The sequence below is a fragment of the Megalobrama amblycephala genome, linkage group LG15, assembly GCF_018812025.1.
Source record: "Megalobrama amblycephala isolate DHTTF-2021 linkage group LG15, ASM1881202v1, whole genome shotgun sequence".
Classification (NCBI taxonomy): Eukaryota; Metazoa; Chordata; class Actinopteri; order Cypriniformes; family Xenocyprididae; genus Megalobrama; species Megalobrama amblycephala.
The window spans coordinates 26,977,143-27,003,052 of NC_063058.1; the positions used below are offsets into that span (position 1 = coordinate 26,977,143).

General features: G+C 35.4%; 1 protein-coding gene across 3 annotated transcripts in view; it reads left to right on the forward strand.

The window, feature by feature from the left end:
* shisal1b (shisa like 1b) overlaps positions 1 to 24,546 on the forward strand; it is a 40,444-nt gene extending 15,898 nt beyond the window's left edge. For 2 of the 3 annotated variants that reach the window (XM_048158996.1, XM_048158997.1), the window contains exons 2-4: positions 3,778 to 3,960; positions 7,386 to 7,599; positions 13,360 to 13,684. In XM_048158996.1, the coding sequence (XP_048014953.1) occupies positions 3,894 to 3,960; positions 7,386 to 7,599; positions 13,360 to 13,684 (606 nt within the window). In that variant the 5' untranslated portion in view covers positions 3,778 to 3,893. Of the gene's footprint in view, positions 1 to 3,777; positions 3,961 to 7,385; positions 7,600 to 13,359; positions 13,685 to 23,764 lie in introns of those variants that run through there. The other variant, XM_048158998.1, reaches the window with a different exon arrangement.
* The last annotated feature ends 1,364 nt before the right edge of the window (positions 24,547 to 25,910 follow it).

Below are 25,910 nucleotides of genomic sequence, written 5' to 3' on the forward strand. Positions count from 1 at the left end.
TGGCTTGATATCAAATTCATTTTTTTCTCAAATCTTAGCTGTTTCACAAACTTTATGGAGTTTTTTTTTTTAGTTAAATGTATTTCTCCTTTTCCCTTGCTTCCTTTTTATAAATGTCTAAAGTTGTCATTTTGATGAAATGTATATAAAACAAATGTGTTCTGATGAACTGTACACAATAAAACCATGAACATTTTAAGAAAGTACAGGTGCTGGTCATATAATTAGAATATCATCAAAAAGTTGATTTATTTCACTAATTCCACAAAAAGTGAAACTTGTATATTATATTCATTCATTACACACAGACTGATATATTTCAAATGTTAATTTCTTTTAATTTTGATGATTATAACTGACAACTAAGGAAAATCCCAAATTCAGTATCTCAGAAAATTAGAATATTGTGAAAAGGTTCAATATTGAAGACACCTGGTGCCACACTCTAATCAGCTAATTAACTCAAAAAACCTGCAAAGGCCTTTAAATGGTCTCTCAGTCTAGTTCTGTAGGCTACACAATCATGGGGAAGACTGCTGACTTAACAGTTGTCCAAAAGATGACCATTGACACCTTGCACAAGGAGGGCAAGACACAAAAGTTCATTGCAAAAGAGGCTGGCTGTTCACAGAGCTCTGTGTCCAAGCACATTAATAGAGAGGCGAAGGGAAGGAAAAGATGTGGTAGAAAAAAGTGTACAAGCAATAGGGATAACCGCACCCTGGAGAGGATTGTGAAACAAAATCCATTCAAAAATGTGGGGGAGATTCACAAAGAGTGGACTGCAGCCGGAGTCAGTGCTTCAAGAACCACTACGCACAGATGTATGCAAGAGATGGGTTTGGGGTGCCATGTCATCTGCTGGTGTTGGTCCACTGTGTTTTCTGAGGTCCAAGGTCAATGCAGCCGTATACCAGGAAGTTTTAGAGCACTTCATGCTTCCTGCTGCTGACCAACTTTATGGAGATGCAGATTTCATTTTCCAACAGGACTTGGCACCTGCACACAGTGCCAAAGCTACCAGTACCTGGTTTAAGGACCATGGTATCCCTGTTTTTAATTGGCCAGCAAACTCGCCTGACCTTATCCCCATAGAAAATCTATGGGGTATTGTGAAGAGGAAGATGCGATATGCCCAACAATGCAGAAGAGCTGAAGGCCACTATCAGAGCAACCTGGGCTCTCATAACACCTGAACAGTGCCACAGACTGATCGACTCCATGCCACGCCTCATTGCTGCAGTAATTCAGGCAAAAGGAGCCCCAACTAAGTATTGAGTGCTGTACATGCTCATACTTTTCATGTTCATACTTTTCAGTTGGCCAAGATTTCTAAAAATCCTTTGTTTGTATTGGTCTTAAGTAATATTCTAATTTTCTGAGATACTGAATTTGGGATTTTCCTTAGTTGTCAGTTATAATCATAAAAATTATAAGAAATAAACATTTGAAATATATCAGTCTGTGTGTAATGAATGAATATAATATACAAGTTTCACTTTTTAAATGGAATTAGTGAAATAAATCAACTTTTTGATGATATTCTAATTATATGACTAACACCTGTACATAAAATAATTTAATTACAAAAGTTATAAACTACCACATTTACAACTATTTAAACATAAATAAATGTTATTGTGCACATTATAAATACAGGCTTTATAATGTTTCATCAAAATGTAGAAACTTTTTAGCTGACATCATGATCCCCTCCTGTCCAATCACATGGCTCCATTCTATGTAAAGGCTGCATAACCTGATATTGCTGAGTTCAACATGTTCTGCTTTAAAGAGAGCCACTTAAATGCCATTCGACGCATTAAACATACCTGCGTGTCAAGCATGAACTTGTTTTGTCAAACTGTTGGGGAATCCCACTCCACTTCAGTGACTGAGATCAAAAGCAGAAACTCACACAGGCCTGTAGCAGAAGCTCCATTCATCTTCCCCAGCAACTAAACTAACAGATGTATAGTGTTTTGAGAAATAAACCCAACAACATATCATCTTCCACAAGGATATTTTTTTAGATCTGCCTTCATCCACAGAATGCACAGAAAACAAGGAAGAGCAAAACACTGAGAGAAAGAACAAATGTGTCTGGGATTTGTCTTGGGTTTCCGTTTCCTACAGAGCAGCACAATGAGAGCCCAAATGAGATGAAATTGCCAAACAGTTGCAAACACAGCCCAAATGAGATGAAATTGCCAAACAGTTGCAAGAATAAACATTATATCCATCACAGGCTCAAAATGAACAATCACAGCATGGAGATTAACCACACTGATTTCATTTAAAACGCTTTCAAAATCAGCCACAAAACAACTGGTAATTTAGTACAAAACCAATGCCCACTAAAGCCTGTCGCGCACTGTGCAATTGGACCCTTTTCACAGAATGTGATGAGTTATTAACATCATAATTCTAGAAAAGTTTTTTATAGTTTCATTAAAAAAAAAAAAAAAAAAAATTTAAATGTAGGCTTCATTTATAATACTTTACTTTGGGCCAGATTTACTAACAGCTTGCGCCAGAGCAAAACATCTTAAGGCTATAAAATCGATTAATCGCAATTAATTGCCTCCAAAATAAAAGTACATGTGCATGTACTATGTATATTATATTATGTATATAAATACACACACATACATGAATTTGTGTAATATATCAATATTACATTATACACGCATATATTATATACAAACTTTTATTTTGGCGGTGATTAATCACGATTAATCGATTTTGCAGTCCTACTGTCAGGATTTATTAAAGACACGCAGTGAAAAATTAAGCTGCATGTCACAGAAAACGCCTATCTGTGAGCGCTTGAGAGGGCTTGAGACGCTTTGTTGCTATGATACGGAATATCCGTGGCAATGTTACTTGTAACTGATTTAGCAGGTAATTTGTTTCAGACTAAAAACCGGTAGAAAATGCCATGCTTGAGTGCAAAAAAGATGCTCAGAGCCCTCTTGATTTACTAAGTTTTACTGGTATTTACGCCATTATTTAAGTCATTAGGTCTAAATGTTTTTGTCACTTTTTTGCTAAGAATTTTCAATGAAATTCTATAGAAGTTACTGAGGTTTGTTTGAATATTTAAAAGCAAAAAATCAAAGTAAATTTATTTGTTTATTCCTCGCTTAATCTCAATAATAACTCATTTGATTTGCAAGAACTCAAAATAAAAAAGTTAATTAACTAAATCTTTTATGTAAATTGCTATCAAAATGTATGAGTTTGCTAACTCAGTGCTTCAAGTTAGGAGCAATTAACTTGCATGAGTACTACAAACTCAAAACTTGATAGTTCTGCTTACTTAAAATTGAGTACATCATAACCCCATAGTTAGCCCAACTTATTTGTGTTTACAGTGTGGCAGAAACTTTTATTTTGGTTGCGATTAATCGTGAATAATTGTTTGACAGCACTAGTTTGAACGAATATTATTAATGTTAGTGAAAAAACGTTTGTTCATAACTTTGAAAGAAACTTGCCAGAACTAGCTGCATGGGAAAACATCCTAAATTAAATCTGGTGGCATTCATGTGCGCTAATCTTGTAAATATAATCATTACGGCTTTGAGTTCTGGCAGCTTTTTAGGTTGGGTTGACTTAAATTAAGGCTAGGTGTGTTGGAGCAGAGATGGAAGTAAAGTGAACCTCCAGTAGTAGGATTGTGCAATCTTGGATTAAAGAAAGACATGAGCAATGCCAGATCGAACCGTACAGATGTCTTGGCGTGATCATAACACCTGCCCTCTTCCGCTACAGGTGTGCTGGCAAACTGTCACAGTCATGAACAGAAGCTGGAGATAAAGATGACATCTGGAAGCAGCTGAAGCTGTCAGGCTTCATGTCTCCATCCTCCCCTGAGGGAGGACAAGAAGATGAGTGTCACCAATCATCACTCCTTCAACATCCTGACCATCATCTTTTTCGTTCTGTCTACTACAGGTAAGATGAAGCGTGCAGATGGTTTAACGGTGGTTCATTATATACCTGGTTCTGCTGATATGCTCAAACACAGCCATCAGAAACCCTGAGAAATATCTAAAACTGACACGGTATTCAGAAGCACCTACATGTTTCACTATTGGTCCTGCACTGTAAAAAGTAATATGCTATATCTACTCTATAAAATTTTGCCAACAGATTACAAGCAATATTATTAATTAAATTCAACAAATAGAATTGAGTTAGAACTAATCAAATTAATTCCTTAAATGTCAACCATTTAAAACGAGTAAAATCTAAGTAAAATTTAAACAAAATTTCTGAATAACAGACAGACGTCAAAGATGAATTAAGAACTCTTTATTTATTTATTTATTTATTTATTTTGTCAACATTGAAGACACCTGATGATAACAAGTAGAATCACTGAAGGAAAGAGAAACACATGAATTAACAGAGGTTTAGATGTTGATGTTTATTTTATTGAAAATGTTTGGTCACTATTATGGTGATCAGTGTTTCATTTAGTTTTCATTTGCTTTTTATGTCAGTTTGTGGTTTTTGTAATGGTGTTTTATTAATTATAACTCAATTCTTATATGTTGAATCTAATGAACAATATTGCTTGTAATCTGTTGCCACAATTTTATTGAGTAGATAGAGCGTATTACTTTTTACAGTGGAGATTTAGAAATTAATTTGTATTTATTATACTGTAAATATACACAAATATATAATATTTTCACACATTTGGATCATTGTAAATTATTTGAAATATTAGTTTATTAATTTAATTTGTAATACTTTTTTTAGTTTCTTTTTTATTTTCATTTTTTTAGGAGCAATATTTAGTAATATTTTGCAAAAATTGATGTACATTTTTTAATTAAATCACAGTAAATATTTTATTTTGTTTGTGTAGATTTTTATAGTTTTGTTGTAGAATTTAGAAATGTATATTTTTATAATGGGATAAAACATTTTTTATAACACGGTACACACAAATATATAATTTTTATGCTTTAATTTTAATTTATTTTATAATATATTCATATATTTAATTTGAAATGTATTTAAATGTAATTTATTAGGGGCCATTTTTAAACTTCACTAGTCATAAATTTAGTCAATTTGTGCAAAAATGTAATATTTTTCAGTTAAATCACACAGTAAATGCATGTGTGTTTGTGTTGATTATAATTCTAAGAATGTAGCAAAACATTAAGTAGGAAAAATAAATGATAAAGACAAGGTTCACGACAGATTTAAAGTGACCACAGCAAAGTCAAAAACTATTTGTTTCAATAAAAATCAATCTGTGGGACACAAAGGTGCCCATAGATGAAGAAACATCCTCTTATCAGATTTACTCTCATGCGGCCATTCTTTTCCCAGAATCTCTAAGCTGTCCAATTTGTCTTGTCCATTGTCCATCTGGAGCTGATTTTTAGATGATGTCTTGCAGTGAGTTTTACCTCCGCTGGGAGACTGAAGCTTCCAGCTTTTACATTGATCGGGTGGCGGGATTGTGTGAGATTAGAGGTCATAAAGCTGGATCAAATCGAAAAACCTCTTTAATTATTAAAGACAGGCGTGAGTCATTCTCCCCGCAGCAGAGTTTAAAGTCTTGGACAGCATGGAGAAAATCATCATGAAGCAAACAACGATGGTGTCACGAGTCTTTAGACGTTGTGCCAATGTGGGGGTTTAATTAAAAAAGTTTTTTTTATTATTATTATTCATGAAAATAAATACATTAAGTTTCGGTTCATTATTGTGATGCGCTCCAGAAAGGAGACCGAGACGGCAGAAAGTGCATATTTGTTTTCTTTATTGTACAAAAATACAACATTTTGTTGTTATTGTGAGTGCACACAAATAAAAGAAGACCCTTTACAGTTTTGAATGATGTCTTACTCTTATTCGTAGTATGACCAAAAGTTGTCTCCGCTGTTGTGTGAAAAACAACAATAACACGCTGGCTCATTCGTCAAATGCTGATTTAACAGTTAAAGTCCATTTCTGATTTTATTGTTGTTTAAACGTGCTTGTTACATATTTTATATGGTCTATTGGTGAAGTAGCATTGATTACCCAACCCCCCCCCAAAAAACATTTTTTCGAAATGTTCATTATGTGATACATAGAGAATGTTTAATATTTGTAAATCTTCAGACTCCCAGCCTTTTGTGTTATCTTTCTTCAAGACTTAATTAAACCACCTCAAAACCCTCATAATTTGCACCCTATTTAAATTAGTTTTGAAACTTAAGCTCTAGTTATTGTTCCTCTCACATTTGTCTAATTAATTCTGGTTGAGCCTGAAAGAATACAAACTTGAGCTGAAATTGAAGAACATTTTATTTAACTACATGAGTCGTAGATGAAGCATGAAGATTTATCATAAAGACCTTCGTCTGAAAGGAAATGAAGGTTTCGTTTTTTATCTGAGCTAATTAGGCTAAATCGCATAGAAATTAAAATTCAAAACAAGTGTGGTGCTGACTGGGATGAAAACTACCCTTTCTAGCATGATGTCTGTGAGCTGTTGTTGTGTTTGAGTTGTTCAGGGTGAATCGTGTCAACACGGGTTAGCCGCTCAGACCTCGCTGTCACTCTCTGTTTTGAATTCGGAGATGAATAATGAAGCAGAACTACGACTGTCATATGAAAAAACCCACCAACCCTTGTTGCGTTTCCTTTGTGCATGTGTCCGAATCAGTGAGAAATTATTCCAAGCACGTTTTTATGCTTCAGAATACCATCCAATTCCATTTCCATTTCTGAGAGGTCCACTAAATGTGGTGAGCATCATTAAATCAGGGTTGAATTATAACTAAAATTCAGTTATTCACTATCTTATTAATTAAAAGACTTGGCTGAAGATCAGTGGTTTGAAATTGAAATGATGGCTAATGCACAAAAACATGTTAAGCTGTGGTCCTCAAGCAAGCAATGAATGCTCAAATCCTGCCTGAATCCATGCATTATTGCATTAAAGTGAAAAACTCACAAAGTGACCATGAATCTGGCATTTCTTTAATATGACATATTTTATTTTTTTTATTTTTTTTTTTTACAAAAAATCTGATTATAATTGTCCTTTTTTTCTCATCTAAGCAAAATAACCAATGGACCATTATATTATATTATATTTATTATATTATATTATATTATATTATATTATATTATATTATATTATATTATATTATCTTTGGAGTAGTGTGCAAACCAAAAAGTTGATGGGCGCCATTGACCTCCATATCTTCTTTTCCTCCCATACTATGGAAGTCAATGGGGCCCATCAACCTTTTGTTTACCCATATTCTTCAAAATATGATTTGGGTGAACTATCCCTTCAGTAAGTCAGTCTACAATCCAACACCACATGTAACAGTCCTGTTTATCGTTGTCTTCTCGCACAGCTTTCTCTGCTCACTTTCGGGTGTGTGAGCCTTACTTCGACCACAAGGAGCGCTATCACTTTGGATTCCACTGTCCCCGTCTCTCGGACAACAAGACGTACATGTTCTGCTGTCACCATAACAACACAGCCTTCAAGTACTGCTGCAACGAGACCGAGTTCCAAACAGTCATGCAGGTCAACCTGACCACCTCACCGGACGGCTACGCTCACAAGTGAGTTAACAACAAGAAACATGGTGTTGACTCCGGATTTTTATACTAGGGAAAAGTAATTTTTATCTTATGTTTCAATACAGTGATCCTGGATCTTGTGTTGACACTAACAGTCTGCACAGTAAAATCCACAGCGTTAAATCAACATTTGGTCCCTCTCTGAATAGTGTTAAAATAACACTGAAGCAGAGTTAAAGTTAATGGGATAATTAAGCTATTAATTAAGGGATGATTGAACATTAATGATGAACACCTGCTGTTAACAAGCAGAATAACTGATCTGATTTACTTATTACTAACCATATTGACTTTATTTCTGTCACATGTCTAAATAATTTCTTATTGAGAATTAACAGAGGTTTAAATGTTGGTGTTTTATTGGTCAATAAATTATGCCACCATTGTGGTGGTCAGGGTTTGTTTTAGTTGGGGTCTTGACCTTTTTATGTTTTTTAAAATAATTTGCGTATTGCAATAGTGTTTCACAGCAAACACTTGTGCATTGCCGAATAAAAAGACTAAAGGAGCAGATCCTTTCTATGTTAGATTTTTCTCTGCAACAATGCATATGTTGTTGTAAAGCAGTGAAGTCAGTGCTTATATGCTGATATAGTCATTGTGAGATGGCCTGATTGTATCCAAAGCAACTGATCATATGTTTAGTCATTTGTACATTTTGGCTTTGCATTAGCAACCCTGCTTAACCCTGATTAAATAAACAGCTACATAGAAAAATCATTGTATGCACATCATTATCTATAGCTGACATCAGTGTTTCAACACTGCAATAATATTGGTTAATTTTTTTCCCCTGCCCCTACATCCTTGATTGCATCAGCAGGAAAGTAGTTTCAGAGGTGAAAGATTTCTTGAGTATAAAAGCTAAATTTGTTTTTTGGCCAGAGGTCACACCTGCTCTGTTTACTTTATGAAACACTATGAAACGCCTCCATTCTCATCAAATATTAACTGAAAATATGAAGAGCTCTCAGATCAGCGTAACGGCCTCGCATCATCCCTCTGAGACGGTCTCATGACAGCTAATGATGTGGAAATGTCTCGGACCGTGGTGTGCTGCTGCGCTCTCAGGCAGACTGCAAGTTACTGAAAGGGCGGATGTCCTGATGGGAAGCCATTTCATTCTCATCTGTGGTCAGCAGGATGCAGCCAGTGATATTTACTGATGGCCTGAGGTGAAATCACCCTCACAGAGTCTCAGAAGCAGCCGAGACTTTGGACGTATAAAGCTTTGGCATATAAAGTCATAGATCTGAGTTATTGTGCATCTGGCTATTATGAGTCAAGGTTAGAATGAGATAATGCCACACCAGTGTCAACAACCCAAGATAAGTTTGTGCGATTATGGCCCAGAATAACAAAATTTGTGTTGTCATTAATATATGAAGAGTTCAGTTGCAAGCCACTAAATGTCACCTCCATCAAAAATGATATGCTCTCTGCACATAGCTAGTATACGTTCATCAAATACTTTCTCTTCAAATCTGCTAAATCCCAGCGTCATGCCCATTCAGAAATACCGTTTGTTTGCAGAAACTGCTAAACGCCACTTCACTACATGAGCAAAAGGCTCTAACAACTCCACAGATGAACCAATTGGAAGATGCAAATCAAACCATATGATTTCAAGATGAATGACGGTGTGCGTATGAGTCGGCTTTCAATTGCCGAGCTGCAAGTTTTTATCATGTTTTGTCCATTGTTACAGTGGCAATGACAAGATTTCGTGAGTAACATGCTAGTAAACACAATAGTATTCCTTTTGCTGCTGTAAAACTGACAGAAACTGACTTTTTTTGTCCAAAGAGGTGGAATGGAGGTGAAAAAAGCACATATGGACTTTTGAAAAAATAGTCAAATTTGTTAAATACCAATGAATCGACTAAAGTGACATTTTTGAAAATAAGGCATTTCAATAACTGACTATTAATCTTTTTATTGTCATTAAAGTGAACCTAAACATAAGAGTCTGGTATATATATATACAGTACAGTCCAAAAGTTTGGAACCACTAAGATTTTTAATGTTTTTAAAAGAAGTTTCGTCTGCCCACCAAGGCTACATTTATTTAATTAAAAATACAGTAAAAACAGTAATATTGTGAAATATTATTACAATTTAAAATAACTGTTTTCTATTTGAATATATTTGACAAAGTAATTTATTCCTGTGATGGCAAAGCTGAATTTTCAGCATATTACGCCAGTCTTCAGTGTCACATGATCCTTCAGAAATCATTCTAATATGCTGATCTGCTGCTCAAGAAACATTTAATGTGTACAATTGTACAAAATATTTGTGTACAATTTTTTTTTTCAGGATTATTTGATGAATAGAAAGTTCAAAAGAACAGTGTTTATCTGAAATCTAATCTTTTGTAACATTATAAATGTCTTTACTGCCACTTTTGATTGATTTAATGCATCCTTGCTGAATAAAAGTATTCATTTCTTTAATTTCTTTTCAAAAAAATAAAAATAAAAAATCTTACTGACCCCAAATTTTTGAACGGTAGTGTATAATGCTACAGAAGCTTTGTATTTCAGATAAATGCTGTTCTTTTGAACTTTCTATTCATCAAGGAATCCTGAAAAAAAAAGTACACAACTGTTTTCAACATTGAAAATAATCATAAATGTTTATTGAGCAGCAAATCAGCATATTAGAATGATTTCTGAAGGATCATGTGACACTGAAGACTGGAGTAACGATTCTGAAAATTCAGCTTTGCATCACAGGAATAAATTACTTTGTGAAATATATTTAAATAGTACACAGTTATTTTAAATTGTAATAATATTTCACAATATTACTGATTTTTACTGTATTTTTAATTAAATAAATGTAGCCTTGGTGAGCAGACGAAACTTCTTTTAAAAACATTAAAATTCTTAGTGGTTCCAAACTTTTGGACTGTACTGTATATATATATATATATATATATATTAGGGCTGTGCTCAGAATATCGATACAACGATACATCGTCATGAACTCCTGACGATGCGCGTATCGATACAGCAGCTGCCGTATCGAGTCTGTCTTGCTTTTAAATCTAGCCAATCACGTGATGTCAATTGACGCTAGCAAGCAATGCAAGCAGACATTCACGTTTCTGTGAGCTTTCATTCGTAAATAATCAGCTGTTTTGTCGCGAATGTGAACAGGAAATGCGCTCTCGAACGGAGAAACACGCGATCTCCAAATCATCGATCAAAGCTTGCTAACGTTTTAGGACAGGTCGATGGTATATAAATCATGCCCGAACGTTAGCGTTTGTCAATCAAGCCAAACCGTCCATTTAGAAACCGAGAAATTTGGAGGCCGATCTCTCAGGTTGACGCGCGAGCTGGCTTGACTTAAGTTTTCGTGAGGATATAGTTTATGGATTGTTTTGATTTCGGTAATTACATCTAGAAAGGTAAAAGCAGTGATGACATATATAATAGAGATATCTGAAAGTGAAACGAAAGTGATATTGGCCTCGTCCAGTGGGGAGGACGCACGAGAGGAGACCTGCGCATTTCATTGGTATGTGTATACTGTAATACTGCATTTACAATGCTTATCAGTGGCGTGCACTTTGATCGTGAAAGTGAAAGTGCCCTTTGCAGTCACATCGCATCATCTTGTTAACATTAGTTAATGCACTGTAAACCAACATGAACAAACAATCAACAACTGTATTTTTTAATAACTAACATTAACAAAGATGAACTAATACAGTATGTATTGCTCATGGTTAGTTCATGTTAATACATTATCTGATGTTTAATAAATGAACCTTATTGTTGAGTGTGTATTGTAAACTCATGTAGCCCATATTTTGTAGACCACGTTAATAAAAAAAATGTTGTTCTAGAACATATTTTGAGTTGATATCCAAAAAAATCATTTTTACAGATGGAAAAAAACAGGCAGTATAGACATTATTATAATATTATAGCCGATATAATTAACCAACTTAGTTTTCTTACAGTCAACTTACTGTTGCAAGTGAAATTAGTCATTGAGCTTTGTTGATATGCTTCAGTGTCACTATAATTGTCAATTCAGTTACTGAGGGAGTGACTTTAAAAGCAAGCTTTTAAAAGAAGCTTTTTTGTGACAATTTTTTTATATTTAATTTAAATCATTGTTTTTTTTTAATGACAAAAACAAAATAGTTTTTCAGTTATCACGACTGTTATAACACTGGTTATTCAATAAACACATATTACTGTTACTAAACTCTGCTCAAAATAAATTTAAATTCTAAATTGAACCATATCGTGATACGTATCGTATCGTGGCTTTAGTATCGTGATGCGTATCGTATCGTGACATTGTTGGTGATACACAGCCCTAATATATATATATATATATATATATATATATATATATATATATATATGCATGTATGTGTGTGTGTATAATTTCACACCAATAGTGACACAATGGCCTGCACTGTTTGTCACAGAAAAAGTAAAACATTACAAATATAATTTGTCATATAGAAAATATTATTATTATTATTAAAATATAAAAAAAATCTATAATTAATAAATCACAATTCGGATCATAATAGCTTAAATTAATATTTCATATAATTATATTAATCATTTTAATATTTTTATATAATTAAACATTAAAATAATTTGTCATAGAAAAGATTTATTATTAGTATCAAAAGTATCAAAAATCTACAAATCATAATAATCACAACTCAAATCCTAATACTTAATATAATAATATTAATCATTTTAATATTTGTATATAAAATATTTTCACAGAAGAGGTAAAATATTCAAATATAATTTGCCATATAGAAAAGATTATTATTAATAATACAACATCAAACATCTATCATTCATAATAATCACAACTCAAATCATAATAGCTTAATTAAATTAATATGTAATATAATAATATCAATAATGTATATAAATATTTTGATTAAATACTGTTGCTTGTTTTTTGTTTGTTTATATGTTTTTTTTTTTATATATATTTGTGGGAAAATAGTGCAGGGTTGCATCAAATAATAGACAAGCCAATCACTTCAACAAAAACATTGTGACCCACTTTGATGTTCTTCCTCATAAATCTATTTTGACAATAGTATGTCACCAGTTATTGCTGGTGAGTTACAACAATGCAAAAAAAGTTATTTTCCTAACTAAACATCTGATAATAAACTGTTTTTTGATTTGTTTCACATCAAATATAAAAGTGAGGTTCCAACTATCAATATGTATTATATTGCAATCAATTTAAAATGTTAAAGCTCGACAAATCCAGTTTCCCTCACATTCGGGCGAGTGCTCATGTTGGACTCTGGGTACCAGCATCAAAGAGTTCTGATATCACACACACGGCATCTGTTCCCCTTTGCTCCTGGCTCTAATAACACCATATATTATGGAGACCTCAATATTGTCCCTGTCAGTTGTGGCCTTGTCTGACAGCACAAGGCCTGTGCTTCATCAAAAAAGTGGAAATTTTGCTTTTAGTTTTTTTTCGTCTGTGCATGGGATTTACTTCAGAAGGAACTGTAAAGTGGTTTATTAACACTAAATGCCTCATATAATGCTAATGAAGTTTGAATTTATTGAAGTACTTTAACTTTTATAAGACCACTAGTGCTGCTTAAGAGTTTCCATCTACTCCTCAAGGCTTTTTGATACTGTATGTCGTAAAAATGCTTGTTTATGACCACATTAAACATTAAGTGTATCTACTTTTTCCCTTTTTTCTCTGTCGCAGCAATTACTCTGCATTAATCGGCGTGTGGATCTATGGGTTCTTCGTTATGGTGCTGCTAGCACTTGATTTTCTCTATTACTCGGCCATGAACTATGAGGTGTGCCGGGTTTATCTGGAAAAGTGCGGACTGGGGGGCCGCTGGCTGAAACAGGCCCGCGGTCAGTGTCACGGCGACGGACAGGAGGAAAGGGATGGGCGGCCCGCTCAACCCTCATCACAACCTCAAGAGACACATCAACACGGCTGCAGTCAGGCCAGACACAGCCTGACAGGAGACGCACAGAGTCCGACACAAACCACACACAATACGACAACGGCCTGGTGAGTGAAACTAACCGTACTTTGATTTAGTTCTAGTGACTACTAGAATAGATTTTCTATTGTCTCTAAAATAAAAGCTATTAGAATAGATTTTCTATGGTCGCAAGTTCCATTGTTATCAGCAGAGTTCTACAAATCAATGTTCCATAGTTTCAACGAACATTCGCTTCGCAATGCAATGTTGTGTGGTTGGAACGACAGCTCTCAACCTGTGGATAGAAGCATTGTTTCATGTTTGCATGACGTGGACTTCATAAATCCTTATCTTGAGCAAAATAAGCATCCAGTACAATCAATATCTTTTATTTTGAATATATATATATATATATATATATATATATATATATATATATATATATATATATATGTCATTTCTGTCTTTTAGTTTGTCAAAAGTTTTAGGACCAGATTTACTAACAGCTTGTGCCAGCGCAAACCCTCTTTTGACGTCAAAAACTACAGTTAGGATTTACTAAAGACATGCAGTGAGAAATTAGCTCTGAAAAGGCATGGACACAGTTATTTTTGCGCCTGACCTTATATTGTATGTGCATTTGTAGGAGTTTCCCTTTCAGATGCAAAATTTATGAGAGGAGAGTATTCAAATGAATCATGCTAGGTGATTTACTAAGGTTTGTGCTAGTCCATTTACTGGAATTTGGAATAAGCTTGTCTTAAACCAGATGCTAATTTGCGCTGCTCTTGGTAGATTACGTTGATCATTACGGAAATAATCTGGCTGCATCCATGTTCGTTAATTTGCCCGTTGTCAGTAGATCACGTGCAGAACTTTCCATTCACATCTGCGCTTTTTTGGAATTGCGCTCTCACGCTAATTTGCCGTTTAGTAAATCTGGCCATTGAATCTGAAAATTAAGCTCAAAAAAGATCATTAGTTCTCAGATGCCATGTCCGAAATTTATAGCAAAACATCCTGGATTTAATTCAATCTCAAGCGGATTCATTTGAAGAAGTTATGCATGAGATCATTAACCAATGTGGTTGAACGACAAACAACTATAATACAGTTTTGGGAAACAATCGTGACTAGCTAGTTGATTTCTTTAACGATGCATCGTACTATGGTAGTTAAGCAGCGAGTTACGTTGTTGTATGGGAAACGTTTAGTTCTGATAGCAATGTGCTCTGATTGGTCACCTGGTACACCATGTTGTGATTGGTTTACCTCTTCAAGCGTGTTTCGTAAATGTCACGCCCCTACCATAACCGCAAGTTTCAGCTTCTAAACACTAACAATGTAGAAGAACAAGCGGATCAACCAGAACCAACTTGAACAGGATGTTTCACATTGGTACGTTTTTATTTTGTAATTCTCTTATACATTTCAGCGTCTCTTGGACATGGTGACAACACACTACTAACGCCCCTAAATTTTGCATATGCCTTGGGTGGGAATTATTTAAATGAGGGATATTGTGACGTGTTTGTAACTCGAGACTACAATCAAAGCATGTCAAGGAGTTCAGAATCAGTGTGCACTGATATAAAGAATAACTGCCTTTGGAGTGACTTTGTAACTTTGCAGACCTTTTTCATGCTCAAACAGCAACATCACACACTTAAGAAAGTTGAAAAAGATAAGTCCTCTTTAGAAAAGGCACAAATCTGGGTTACAGTGAGACACTTACAATGGAAGTGAATGGGGAAATTACGTAAAATTTACAATACTTAATAGTATTGTCACAAAATAAACAATAGGCATATTAACATGATTTCAGTGTGAAAAATAATTGCTTACTAATCCAAACCTCCCTAAGAATCCAGATTTACATGACAACACAATGATATAAAGCCTAACACCCTTAAAAACTATTTAAACATCAAATAATGCACAATTTATGAGAAAATGTGGGTCCTATAATTTCTTTAAAAGCACTTTAATGAAAGACACCACAGGTAAAGACAGTAAAAAAAAATGTAACTAGATATCACCATACTTCCCACGTTGGATGGTTAATATTATGTTTAACTATGCAAATTAATTTATCTAATTAAATATGCAATAATTTGCATTCATTTTCAAAACAGAAATCTGAACATTGGCTAAAGCCAGGTTATAAATTATTGTTTCATTTTGTTGAAATCAGGCAAATGCTAAATGAAGAAACCCCTCTGTAAAAACCTTCAGAATATAGATAGGAAAAAAATGTAAATTTTAGTGTAAGTGCTGCTGAAGTCTAGTTTTATGAGGGGGGGGGACTCATTTTGAGAAAAAGGCCCTTAAAGATGTGTATTGCATTTGAAACCTACAGATGCAAATACATAAAATGTAATAAAATAAACACTTCAATGTTAAAACAAACTATTTTGGATGTTTTCGGTCCACCAGTCTGACAGAAGACATGTTATGAAAGCAAAATAGCCCAAAACCTCAGAAATGACTGGTGCATGAAAATTAATGGTTTTGCCTGTAGTGTCTTGCTCTGAAATCTCCAAAATTCTGCATCATTCGCCTCATTGTAACCACTTTTTTGGGACAGAAATTATTATTGGATTGAGCTTAACTTGTACTGATCTTAAACACACTCTTTCATTACTCTCACAAGCTAAGATCCTCACTAGAGGATTTTACTCACACTCTCCTGTCTCTCATGCGAGGCAGCGCGTGGTTACACATATTTGGCCATGAACCAGATGCATCATCATCATCCCAAGCTACAGATCCAACACTTTAAAAATACCTTTTCTACACAAACACCAGATCCGTTTGCTAGCAGAACTAGGTCACAATCAAGAATCATTTTTCTGTTAGCTAGAACCCTGTCCTTGATTGTGACATATCCAGGTCAAAAACGTTAAAAAGTAAACAAAACTTCACTACAAACTCTTGAAAATAAAAAAATAAAGAGCTTCTGTTGTTGAGGAAACTTCAATTCAGAAGGTTTTGTCTAGATCTTATATTTACACGTTTGTTTTTAATTGATTGTTAATCACAAAAAAATGAGTTTTGGGTCATATTGATTGAAGCATTAACGTTCTTATTTGCATATTCATCATGATTTATCACTTAATAGCGTTTGCTGTTGTTCGACATTTTGACGGTTTCCCTCGGATGCTGAAACTATACAGTGACTGAAAGTTACAAAGATCATGAATATTTAATAAGGTGAGCACTGAGGTGGCGAATGATTGGTTGTCTGTCGCTAAACAACTCTAAATGCTAAACATTCTATTGTTTTTTTAATTATTTTATAATATGATATAGACACAATATATTTTTTACAATTGGAATTTGCAGGGTTTCATAACCCAGGGTTAAATTTATATTATAGGGTTAAAAAGGCATTTTAGGGACATAATTTGTGGACAAAATTAGTTCAAACATTCTTCAAAATATCTTCTTTTGTGTTCCACGGAAGAAAGAAAGCCATACAGGTTTGGAACGACATGAGTAAAAGATGACAGAAAGATGAATTATGCCTTTGACAAGTCTTTTAGTGTCTCAAACACAACTCTTGAACATCTTTCAAGTATTTGATCGAACGAACCTCGCTAACTCCAGCGACTAGTCCGTGGGCGTGCTGTCTGAGGTCGAGAGGAACACATACACACTCTGTTCTCTTACAGTTCACAAGTGTGTCAGCAAGACACAGTAGCCGTGTTAGCGTGAGTGAATACCCGTCTAATTAAGCCTGTTGTTTGTGCCGAACCCTCTCATTAACAATCACAAGAGTCTCTGAAAGCTTCAACCTCCGAGCGGAGACTTTGAATCTCTGCCGCAAGACAGATGAGGGAGATGAGCATGTCACTGAGATTTCATGTGTGAGCTTTACAACAGGCACGACTCCAAAAATCTGAGTTTAAATAATCATGACGTCTGACAAACAACAAGACATTTTTTTGGTTTCTATTTATGTGGTTGTGCTGGTTGGCCCCGCCCACAGAGAAATCTCATTGGTCAAAAACTCAGTCCATATAGCTGTATTGTCATCAAATATGTTTCGATGAGATTGGCTTGCAAAAATAGCATGTCATATGAGGGCTCAGAGTTGGATGGTCGAGGTCTTTAATGCCCCTTCCCCAAGAGCATTGTGGGAATTTACTGAATTGGGCCCAGCTCAGAGGAGAACATCTGTTAGAGAGAGAAAAAGAAAGATAAAGACAACCACAAATGGAGGTCCCTGACCAAAATAGACCTAAGTGAATTCAATTACTGCTCACGGTCTATTCATAAAGCCTTTTATATGGGTCAGCTCATTCTCTGCCCGTTTACTGTGTTTATTTGAGGGCTACGTGCAGTTTCCCTCCTGCTGGCCTGAGAAAACACTGCCAGGGTCTTTAAATGGCATCGGATTCTTGTATTGTGTGATCTGGAGAGGGGCAGAGGCCTGGGGGAATGATGGGGGACGATCTTGTGTGTTCGCTTTGCAACATCTGGTTTGACTGACGTGTCGTGCATGGGAATTATCTTTAAAAGGCTATAAACAGGACACATTTTATTAAGAGCCATATTTCAGTGGCCCCTTAAGACACATTGATGGTTTAAGCGATTAGATCCTGGTTGCACAGCATGCCAGATTGATGGTTTTTGGAAGAGAAAACATTTATTGCTAGGTTGTTCATTATTGCTTTTAGGACATTGCTGAAATCTCTTCTGAATCTTTAGATGGCACATGTGGGATTACAGCGGTCTTTTGTCTTTGCTTCTCAGATGTTCCTCAAGAGAAAGTGTCTCCATTCACCTTCAGTTTAATCTTATTGCTGTCAGTGAGAAACAACTGAGATTTAAAAGAGTTTTTAAAGTAGGGTTGGGAGCCGAGACATAAAAAAAAAAAAAACCTGAAACAATTTTCATGGCAGTTGTTTCCACATGTGCGTTCTTCTGCTGACGGGGACAAAACACTGCAGTAAAATATGGTGAAATTGTTCCCTGTGTTATTATTTAGCACAACCTGTCAAATTCCAAAAGCCAATAATTTTTGTGAATTGATAGAGCGGGACCGGTGAAGTCCAATCCCCAAGAGAATGACTCTTGTGAGCCAGTTCTTTTAAATGAATCACAAATAGAGTGCAGTCCGATTCCTGAGCTGATGACTCCATGTCAGTTATTTCTACTGAAACACAAACATACAGTAACTTAAAACTGAAAACTTTTTATGCGTTTTGTCCGTTCATTTACACAACAACACTGTTTTGGTGGCCTGAAAAAGCAAACCTCTGAAAACGGGTTTCAAAGTGGAAGTTTTTGAAAACGATACCGTTATCATCTCCGTGTTAACTGCAAAAACGTGAATCTGTGAAAACGGTGATGGCATTCACATACGTATTACGTGATTAGTCTATCCACCTTATTTTTCAGTTCGGAAGTAAGGTGTTTTCTGTGAATGTGCGAAACTTCTGATTTATTAGCCGTGATAGGGAAGTAGCGAGAAGAATATCAAAGTGTAGTAAACTGTAAAAATAATTTGGATTGGCATGCGCGAGGCAAGTTCTCTGTAAAAGAATGCATATGTGTGCAGGAGTGTAGTCTTTCTTTCTAGGTTCTTTTTAGTGAATCACAAACATACAGCATGACCAGTGAAGTCCAATTCCCGAGAGAATGACTATTGTTAGCCAGTTCTTTTGAGTGAATCACAAATCGTGGTCAGTACACTCCGATTCCAGCACGACCAATGAAGTCCGATTTCAGAAAGAATGAATCTCGTGACCTGGGACCTGTACCATGATGGTAGTTGAACAAACTCAGGGTTATAGGATTAGTTTAGAGTTGACAAAACCAAACCACTCCTTTCTGGCTTTGTTGGTACCATGATGCTGATCATCAACTTTCTCTGTCAACTCAGGCTTTGATCCTGAGTTTGTGGAGCGTGTGCACATGAATCTGTAACATCAGTGCCGAACAGCCAATCACATGCCTTGCAACAGAAACAAACTGTGATTCACTTCTCGCGAGAGAGCCAGCGTGATTCAAAACTTTTTTTGCTGAAAATGAAGAATTTAAACGCATTTACACTAATGGAAAATACTTGTCTGTGAAAAAGGACAAATAAAAGAAATCTTTCTCTATCAGTGCAAGTGAAAGTTGTGAAGTTAGTTTATATAGTTGATAATATATAGCAATAGAGACTCAAATATACAAGTTCACATGTAGTCATATTTAAAGAGTATATTTACCTATTTATATTACATATGATCTATATATATATTAATATTCATTGAAACTAAATGCTTAATAACAACTTTTAAAGTAAACTTATGTGCATGTAATGGATTAATAAAAATATAGATAATTATACAAATCATATATAAATCATAAAATAATTCTAAGTAATTATCATTAAAACCAGACAATTTTATCATTAAATATTTGTTTTTACTATATAGTGACCTTTAATTTGGAGGAAGAGAAACTGAGGGATGGACTTTGTGTTGGGTGTGTCTGTGTCACTTAGCTCACATCTGATTGGCCCAATTTCGGTTTGAGATCTCTAAACCAGAACATAACCTGCCCTGGAGCAGGTTAGCCGTGGAGCGCAAGTTACTATGGCGATGAACACCGCTAAAAGCCAAGTCACTTTCATGGTACCTAAAACCCAGGATTGGCGCAAACTAATCTGAAACTTACCTGGCTAGCCAGCTAATCCGGCTTCATGGTACAGGCCCCTGGTTCTTTTGAGTAAATCATAAACATACATCGTGATCAGCGCAGTCCGATTCCTGAGCTGATGACTCTTGTGAGCCGGTTCTTTTTAACGAATTACAAACATACCTCGCAACCAGTGCTGTCTGATTTCTGAGCTAATGATTCTTGTGAGTTGGATATTTTTAGCAAAACACAAACATAAACCGCAACCAGTGCAGTCCGGCACTAATGAATCTTATGAGTCAGCTCTTTAAATCCCAAACACAACTCAACCAGTTAGATTTGATTCTCGAGATAATGACTGTTTTGAGCAATGAAAAGTTTCTTAAATTGAACAGCAAATCATTTGTCCAAATTTATCCTGTATTATATATTGTACTTAAGGTTTTTGAGACCTAAATCACATAATAATACAATGTTTGGTTAGAGATACACATTATATCAGTGGTACTGCACAAAAATAAAAAGAATGAATTAAATGTTACCACATTTTATTGGTCCTTGTTTTGCATTATTAAAATGAATTGCAATTTTGTTTCCCAAATAATCCTTCCTCAAAGTCAATTGTTCAGGCACTGCAATTGTTCTATTCGTTACAATTCCCAAACCTATTTTGAAGAGGCGGTGATGTTGTGGTCTGTTTCACTGTATGGAGATGATAGTTCTGGGTTAATGTTGTGCTAATGTTAGCGCTGGCTAACCTCTCCGTCTCCTGCTGCTCTGGGACTGATCTCCCAGCATGCTCTCTGCCCCGTTCTGGTCAGGGGTGCATATGTCTGTTTCACACCAGAGACATGGCCTGGATTCAGAGAAAGAACTGCGCTGCAGCACATGGTGTATTATTAGAGAATGTCTGCCAACTCACTGTCTCTCTCTCTTGTTCTGTGGGCAGATTTCTGTAAGAGCACACAGTGAAACCTGCACTTGTCATGTCCATGTGCTCCAAGAGCCGTACCAAACACAGGCCACATAGTGTGATATTTCTGCTGTCCACCTCTTCAGATACACACACGAGGAGGTGATTTCAGTATGTTCTGCTAGTTACATAAAGAGACAAAGAGACATATTGCACTTGGACTATCTGATGCATATTGCACTCACTGCATTCACATTTTATTTGGCATTTGGCAGATGCCTTGCAGGTGTCCTTGAGCACAACTATATCTTGTTTTGTTCTACATGATGTCCAATTTCATATTTACTCACCACTAAACATCATAGAAAAAGCAATAAAAACACTTTGCATGTCAATCAGATCATGGACTCTTTTTCTCTAAATGACCAGTTCTTGGTTTGACAGCACAAAAGTCTGTCCATGTAAGACTAAGGTGTGTGTGTCTTTATTTGTTTGCAATAAGGTGGTATATAATAAAATCAAGTCCGCCTCCAGTCAGGTGGCTTGTCTAGATTTTGCCCAATTAATCCAGAAACACAGTCCATATGGTAAGCTAATTATCTGTCAGATGGGTGATCCAGTGTCGCAGTGAACAAGAGGGCTTGAGTCGAAGATGCATTTTCACAGTATTATTAGCCACAGATTAAGCAGAGAACAAAAAGTCTTAAAAACAATGTATATATACACTACCAGCATTTCTTTGATTAAAAACTACAGTAAAACAGTAATATTGTGAAATATTATTACAGTTTTATATGTGAATATATTTTCAAATCTAATTTATTCATTTATTTTGGTGAATTTTGCCCTCGGTTGAAATCCCGTAGGGATTGTTTAATTGTTTGGATTTAAATAGGCAAATGCTTAAAAGTCTATGATTGGACCATTATTGCTGTGATTATTACGTTTCTAGCATGTTATAATTGATGGAGTGTATAGCTTTTCATTTCTTAATCAACCATGTAGGAAGACCCATCATGGCCATTTTCCAGGATGACAATGCCAAGATTCATTAGGCTCAAATTGTGAAAGAATGGTTGTGAGGGAACATGAAGAATCATTTTCACAGATGAATTGGCACCTCTGAGTCCAGACCTTAATCTCATTGAAAGTCTTTGGGTTGTGCTGGAGGAGACTTTACAGAGTGCTCACCTCTTGCATTGTCAATACAAGATCTTGACCAAAAATGTATGCAGCTCTTGATGGAAATAAATGTTGTGATGTTATTTCCATCAAGAGGTGCATTCATTTTTGATGAATCTTGGCTTTGTCATCCTGGAATATGGCCATGATACGTCTTCCTACGTCATTGCTTCCCACACATAGACTTTACTTGGGCGGGCCGCCCACGTATAATAACGGCCGCCCAAGTATATTTGGAGACACATTTTTGCTTTTATTATTTTTATCCTCTTATACTTGTATATCAGCGCAAGATAATGAAACCATCCGCGATCGAATAGCTAGTCGTTCCGTACCTGCTCATTATGTGTGCGTCAGAACTGTTTACTCCCGCTGACATTCCCACGGGTGCTGCATTCTGCAAAGTCACAAGGCGGTGCTGTTGAGCGTTCTACAAGCTCGCGAAACAGCTCTTCAGACTGCTTAAAAGTGATTCTCAATCAGTGAAAAGCGCAGATTTATGCCAAGCGATTGCTAATGAACTCAAGTTGATGAATTATTACAATGTCTACTTTATGGCCTTTATATAAAATGTTTTATACGGTTGTAAGAATCTGAAGGATCAGCCTGCAATAGTACAGACATTTCAAAATAAGAGTCCCGGTGTATTTCGGGCTTGTTTATAATTAAAAGTCAAGTAGTCAAAAGTCAAAGTAATTAAACGTTTTTTCTTTTTCTTTTGGGCATTATTGGTATTTTGGTTACACAATAAATTGTATTTAATTTGATTTCCATTTAATTCATAGTAAATTATTGTAGTCTCCCCCACAGGAAGAAAAGACTAAGAACATTATTTGACACATATATTATTCATTTTATAAAGTTTACTAGTAAAATCTGTGTCCCATTCACTGAGAGAGACACTATATGACAGCAAGGAGAACATAGGAAAAGGATAAACATTTAAATGCTGTAATTTTGCATAATATTAGTATGTAATTAAATGTAATAGTATGCTATGTAATTCAAATCAATTTCAATAAATAAAAATACTGTTAAAAATCACACATTATTTGTTTGTCACATGTAGTAGACCATTTTTGTGCCGTGGGTAATAGGAGGATTTTTCACCCGGCTACCACCGCAAGTATATTTCAAACCTGTGGGAAGCACTGTATGTGGTTGTTTAAGAAATGAAAAGCTATACATTTCATCAATTAGGGTAACTGTTCCCACACAAATAACATGCTAGAAACATAATAATCACAGCAATAATGGTCCAGACCAAAGTATTTGCCTATTTAAATCCAAACAGCGACTTTTTTTTTTTTGGGCCGGGCAGTATATGCTCTAATTGGAACCTATAGATTTTATAAATTAGAGTGTTTAATGTTTCTGGCACTTGCTAAATTATTTTGCTTCCAATTTACTTCTAATCATTCTTTATGCTCCTTTTTTAACAGAGACCAACCAAATGTAAGGACCGACTGCTGGAGTCCCCCAGTGAGGAAGTGCATTATGGGAAATGTAGTACATGCCCCTGCCACATGGACCTACATATCACAGGTGCCTGTCTGCCCCAAATCTCACACAGCACAACTTTCAACCCCTCGACAAACCCAGAACCGCAACTCAGAATCAGCTGGAAGCAGACAAGTAGGGGGACGAGAGATTCTGAGGAGCGGCTTTACTGAGATTTGTGGAAGTACAGAAACAGACTTCAGACCGAACTGGACTTTGATGGACACAGAACTCAGCCAGGACATCTTTGGACCTATGTAGCTATTTTGTGAGCTCTTCTGGATTAAACTCTCTGTAACTGTGCGGTGTCGGTTTATTTATTCATTGTCAGGGAAAGTGATGAATGAAGTCGTCAAAAGTCATTTGAAAGATTCAAGCACTCGTGACTTTGGAAGTTAAATTGCAGTAAATATCAAAACTCACATGTCGTGGGTGGTTCTGCAGTGAAGATGTGAAATGAAATAGTATGGTGAATGTTCGTTTTTGACTACTGTTGTGATTTGACATTTTCTCATTTGTAAGAATCAGTGAGGTAGCAAATTGTGTTAAATTAAGCTTTTTTATTCACCCTCATTTTGTTTCATGCCCTGAAGAGTTCATTGTGTATGTTTGTCAGGTTGTTTTGAAGAGTTTTGTTCAGTGGTACTCTATTGATATTGATCAGATGAGTTCATTTAGACTTTAGTTTTTGACTGAACCTCTGAAATGAAAACATGATTACATACTCCTTGAACATGACAATTCATTTTCAGAAAGGTCAGCAAAAATGATGGCCTTTGCTTGCCTTGGTTTTGCAAGGAAGCCGTTATCAGCTTCTCATGCCTGTTGAAATTTAGCTAAACTATAGGTAGTTTCTTCATCAACATCCTTGCTTGCTCTAGAAGAGTATTACTGCCAGCCAATCAGATTTCAGGATTTCAGCTTATGGCATTCTCATCAACCAATCATTTTCCTCTGATTTTAGGGTTTGGTCAATGATTAATAGAAATGTTCCATGACCAACAAAACATCTACTTGGATAATCACCCAGATGTCCTTGAAATTTCAAGAGTTGGTATCAGTAGGTTGAGGTCTATAAAAAAGCTCTTCAGTCTTGGATTCTGCACCAAACAGGGACTACAGCACAACAGACAGAGTGTTTTGAGCAATAAGTTTTGAAAATGTGTAATGGTGTTCAGTTTTTCTCAGACAGCAGCCCAATTACACTCATATAGCAGAACCACAGCATCATGGCTGTGCTTCACCACCTTTGGATTGAGGTAATTGGTGGTTCAGAAACAAGCTCAAGGTGAAGGTGTTCAGGTACGATTATGGGAAGGAGACGTGATCTCTGGTTTCAGCAGGTGTGAGTTTAATTATGGTGTCTGTTGGCAGGAGGATTGACTGTGATTCATCACGTCTATTCTAGAGCATATGGAAACTGCTGAAGATGTTTGGGCATTTCTAAGCCTGCACGAAATCACTGCCCACAGATTTATGCAAAATGCACTTGTCATTTACCAAACTTGCACCCTGGTGTGTTTGTTTACAAAAATGTTTCAGCTGAACTTTCAGCTCAGTTTGACATCTTTCAAAACAGATTTTTTAATTTTATTTTATTATTTTGTTTTGGCCACAATTAGTACAAATTCACAAAAATGTTTGAATATGCACATTCTGTGTGGGCCTAGGCAATGCTAAGATGTTCAGATCACGTATTTCACCTCTAAAATCAAAAGGAAAAAATAAAGAAGTATTTTACATGAATAATCTGAAGCATATTAAGGCTTAAACAGTTTTCATACTGAATGTTACTTTCGTGAAAATTAAACACGTCTTTACTGTAATGCATCTGTACATTTTGCTTTTGAGGATTAAGTATTATTTTATTATTACCAATGAATGATTCTAATTATAATAGTCTTTTTCTTACATTATTAGAGTACAATATTAATTTAAAATAAGCATAAAAATGCTATCATGTTTAAATATATTTTAATAAAAAATGTGCATTACAGTAACAAGAATTATGTTTGGGTTTTTTTACATAATTTTCATAAACAATTAGGGTATGTTTACACGACAACGATATGCTTAAAATGAAGACGT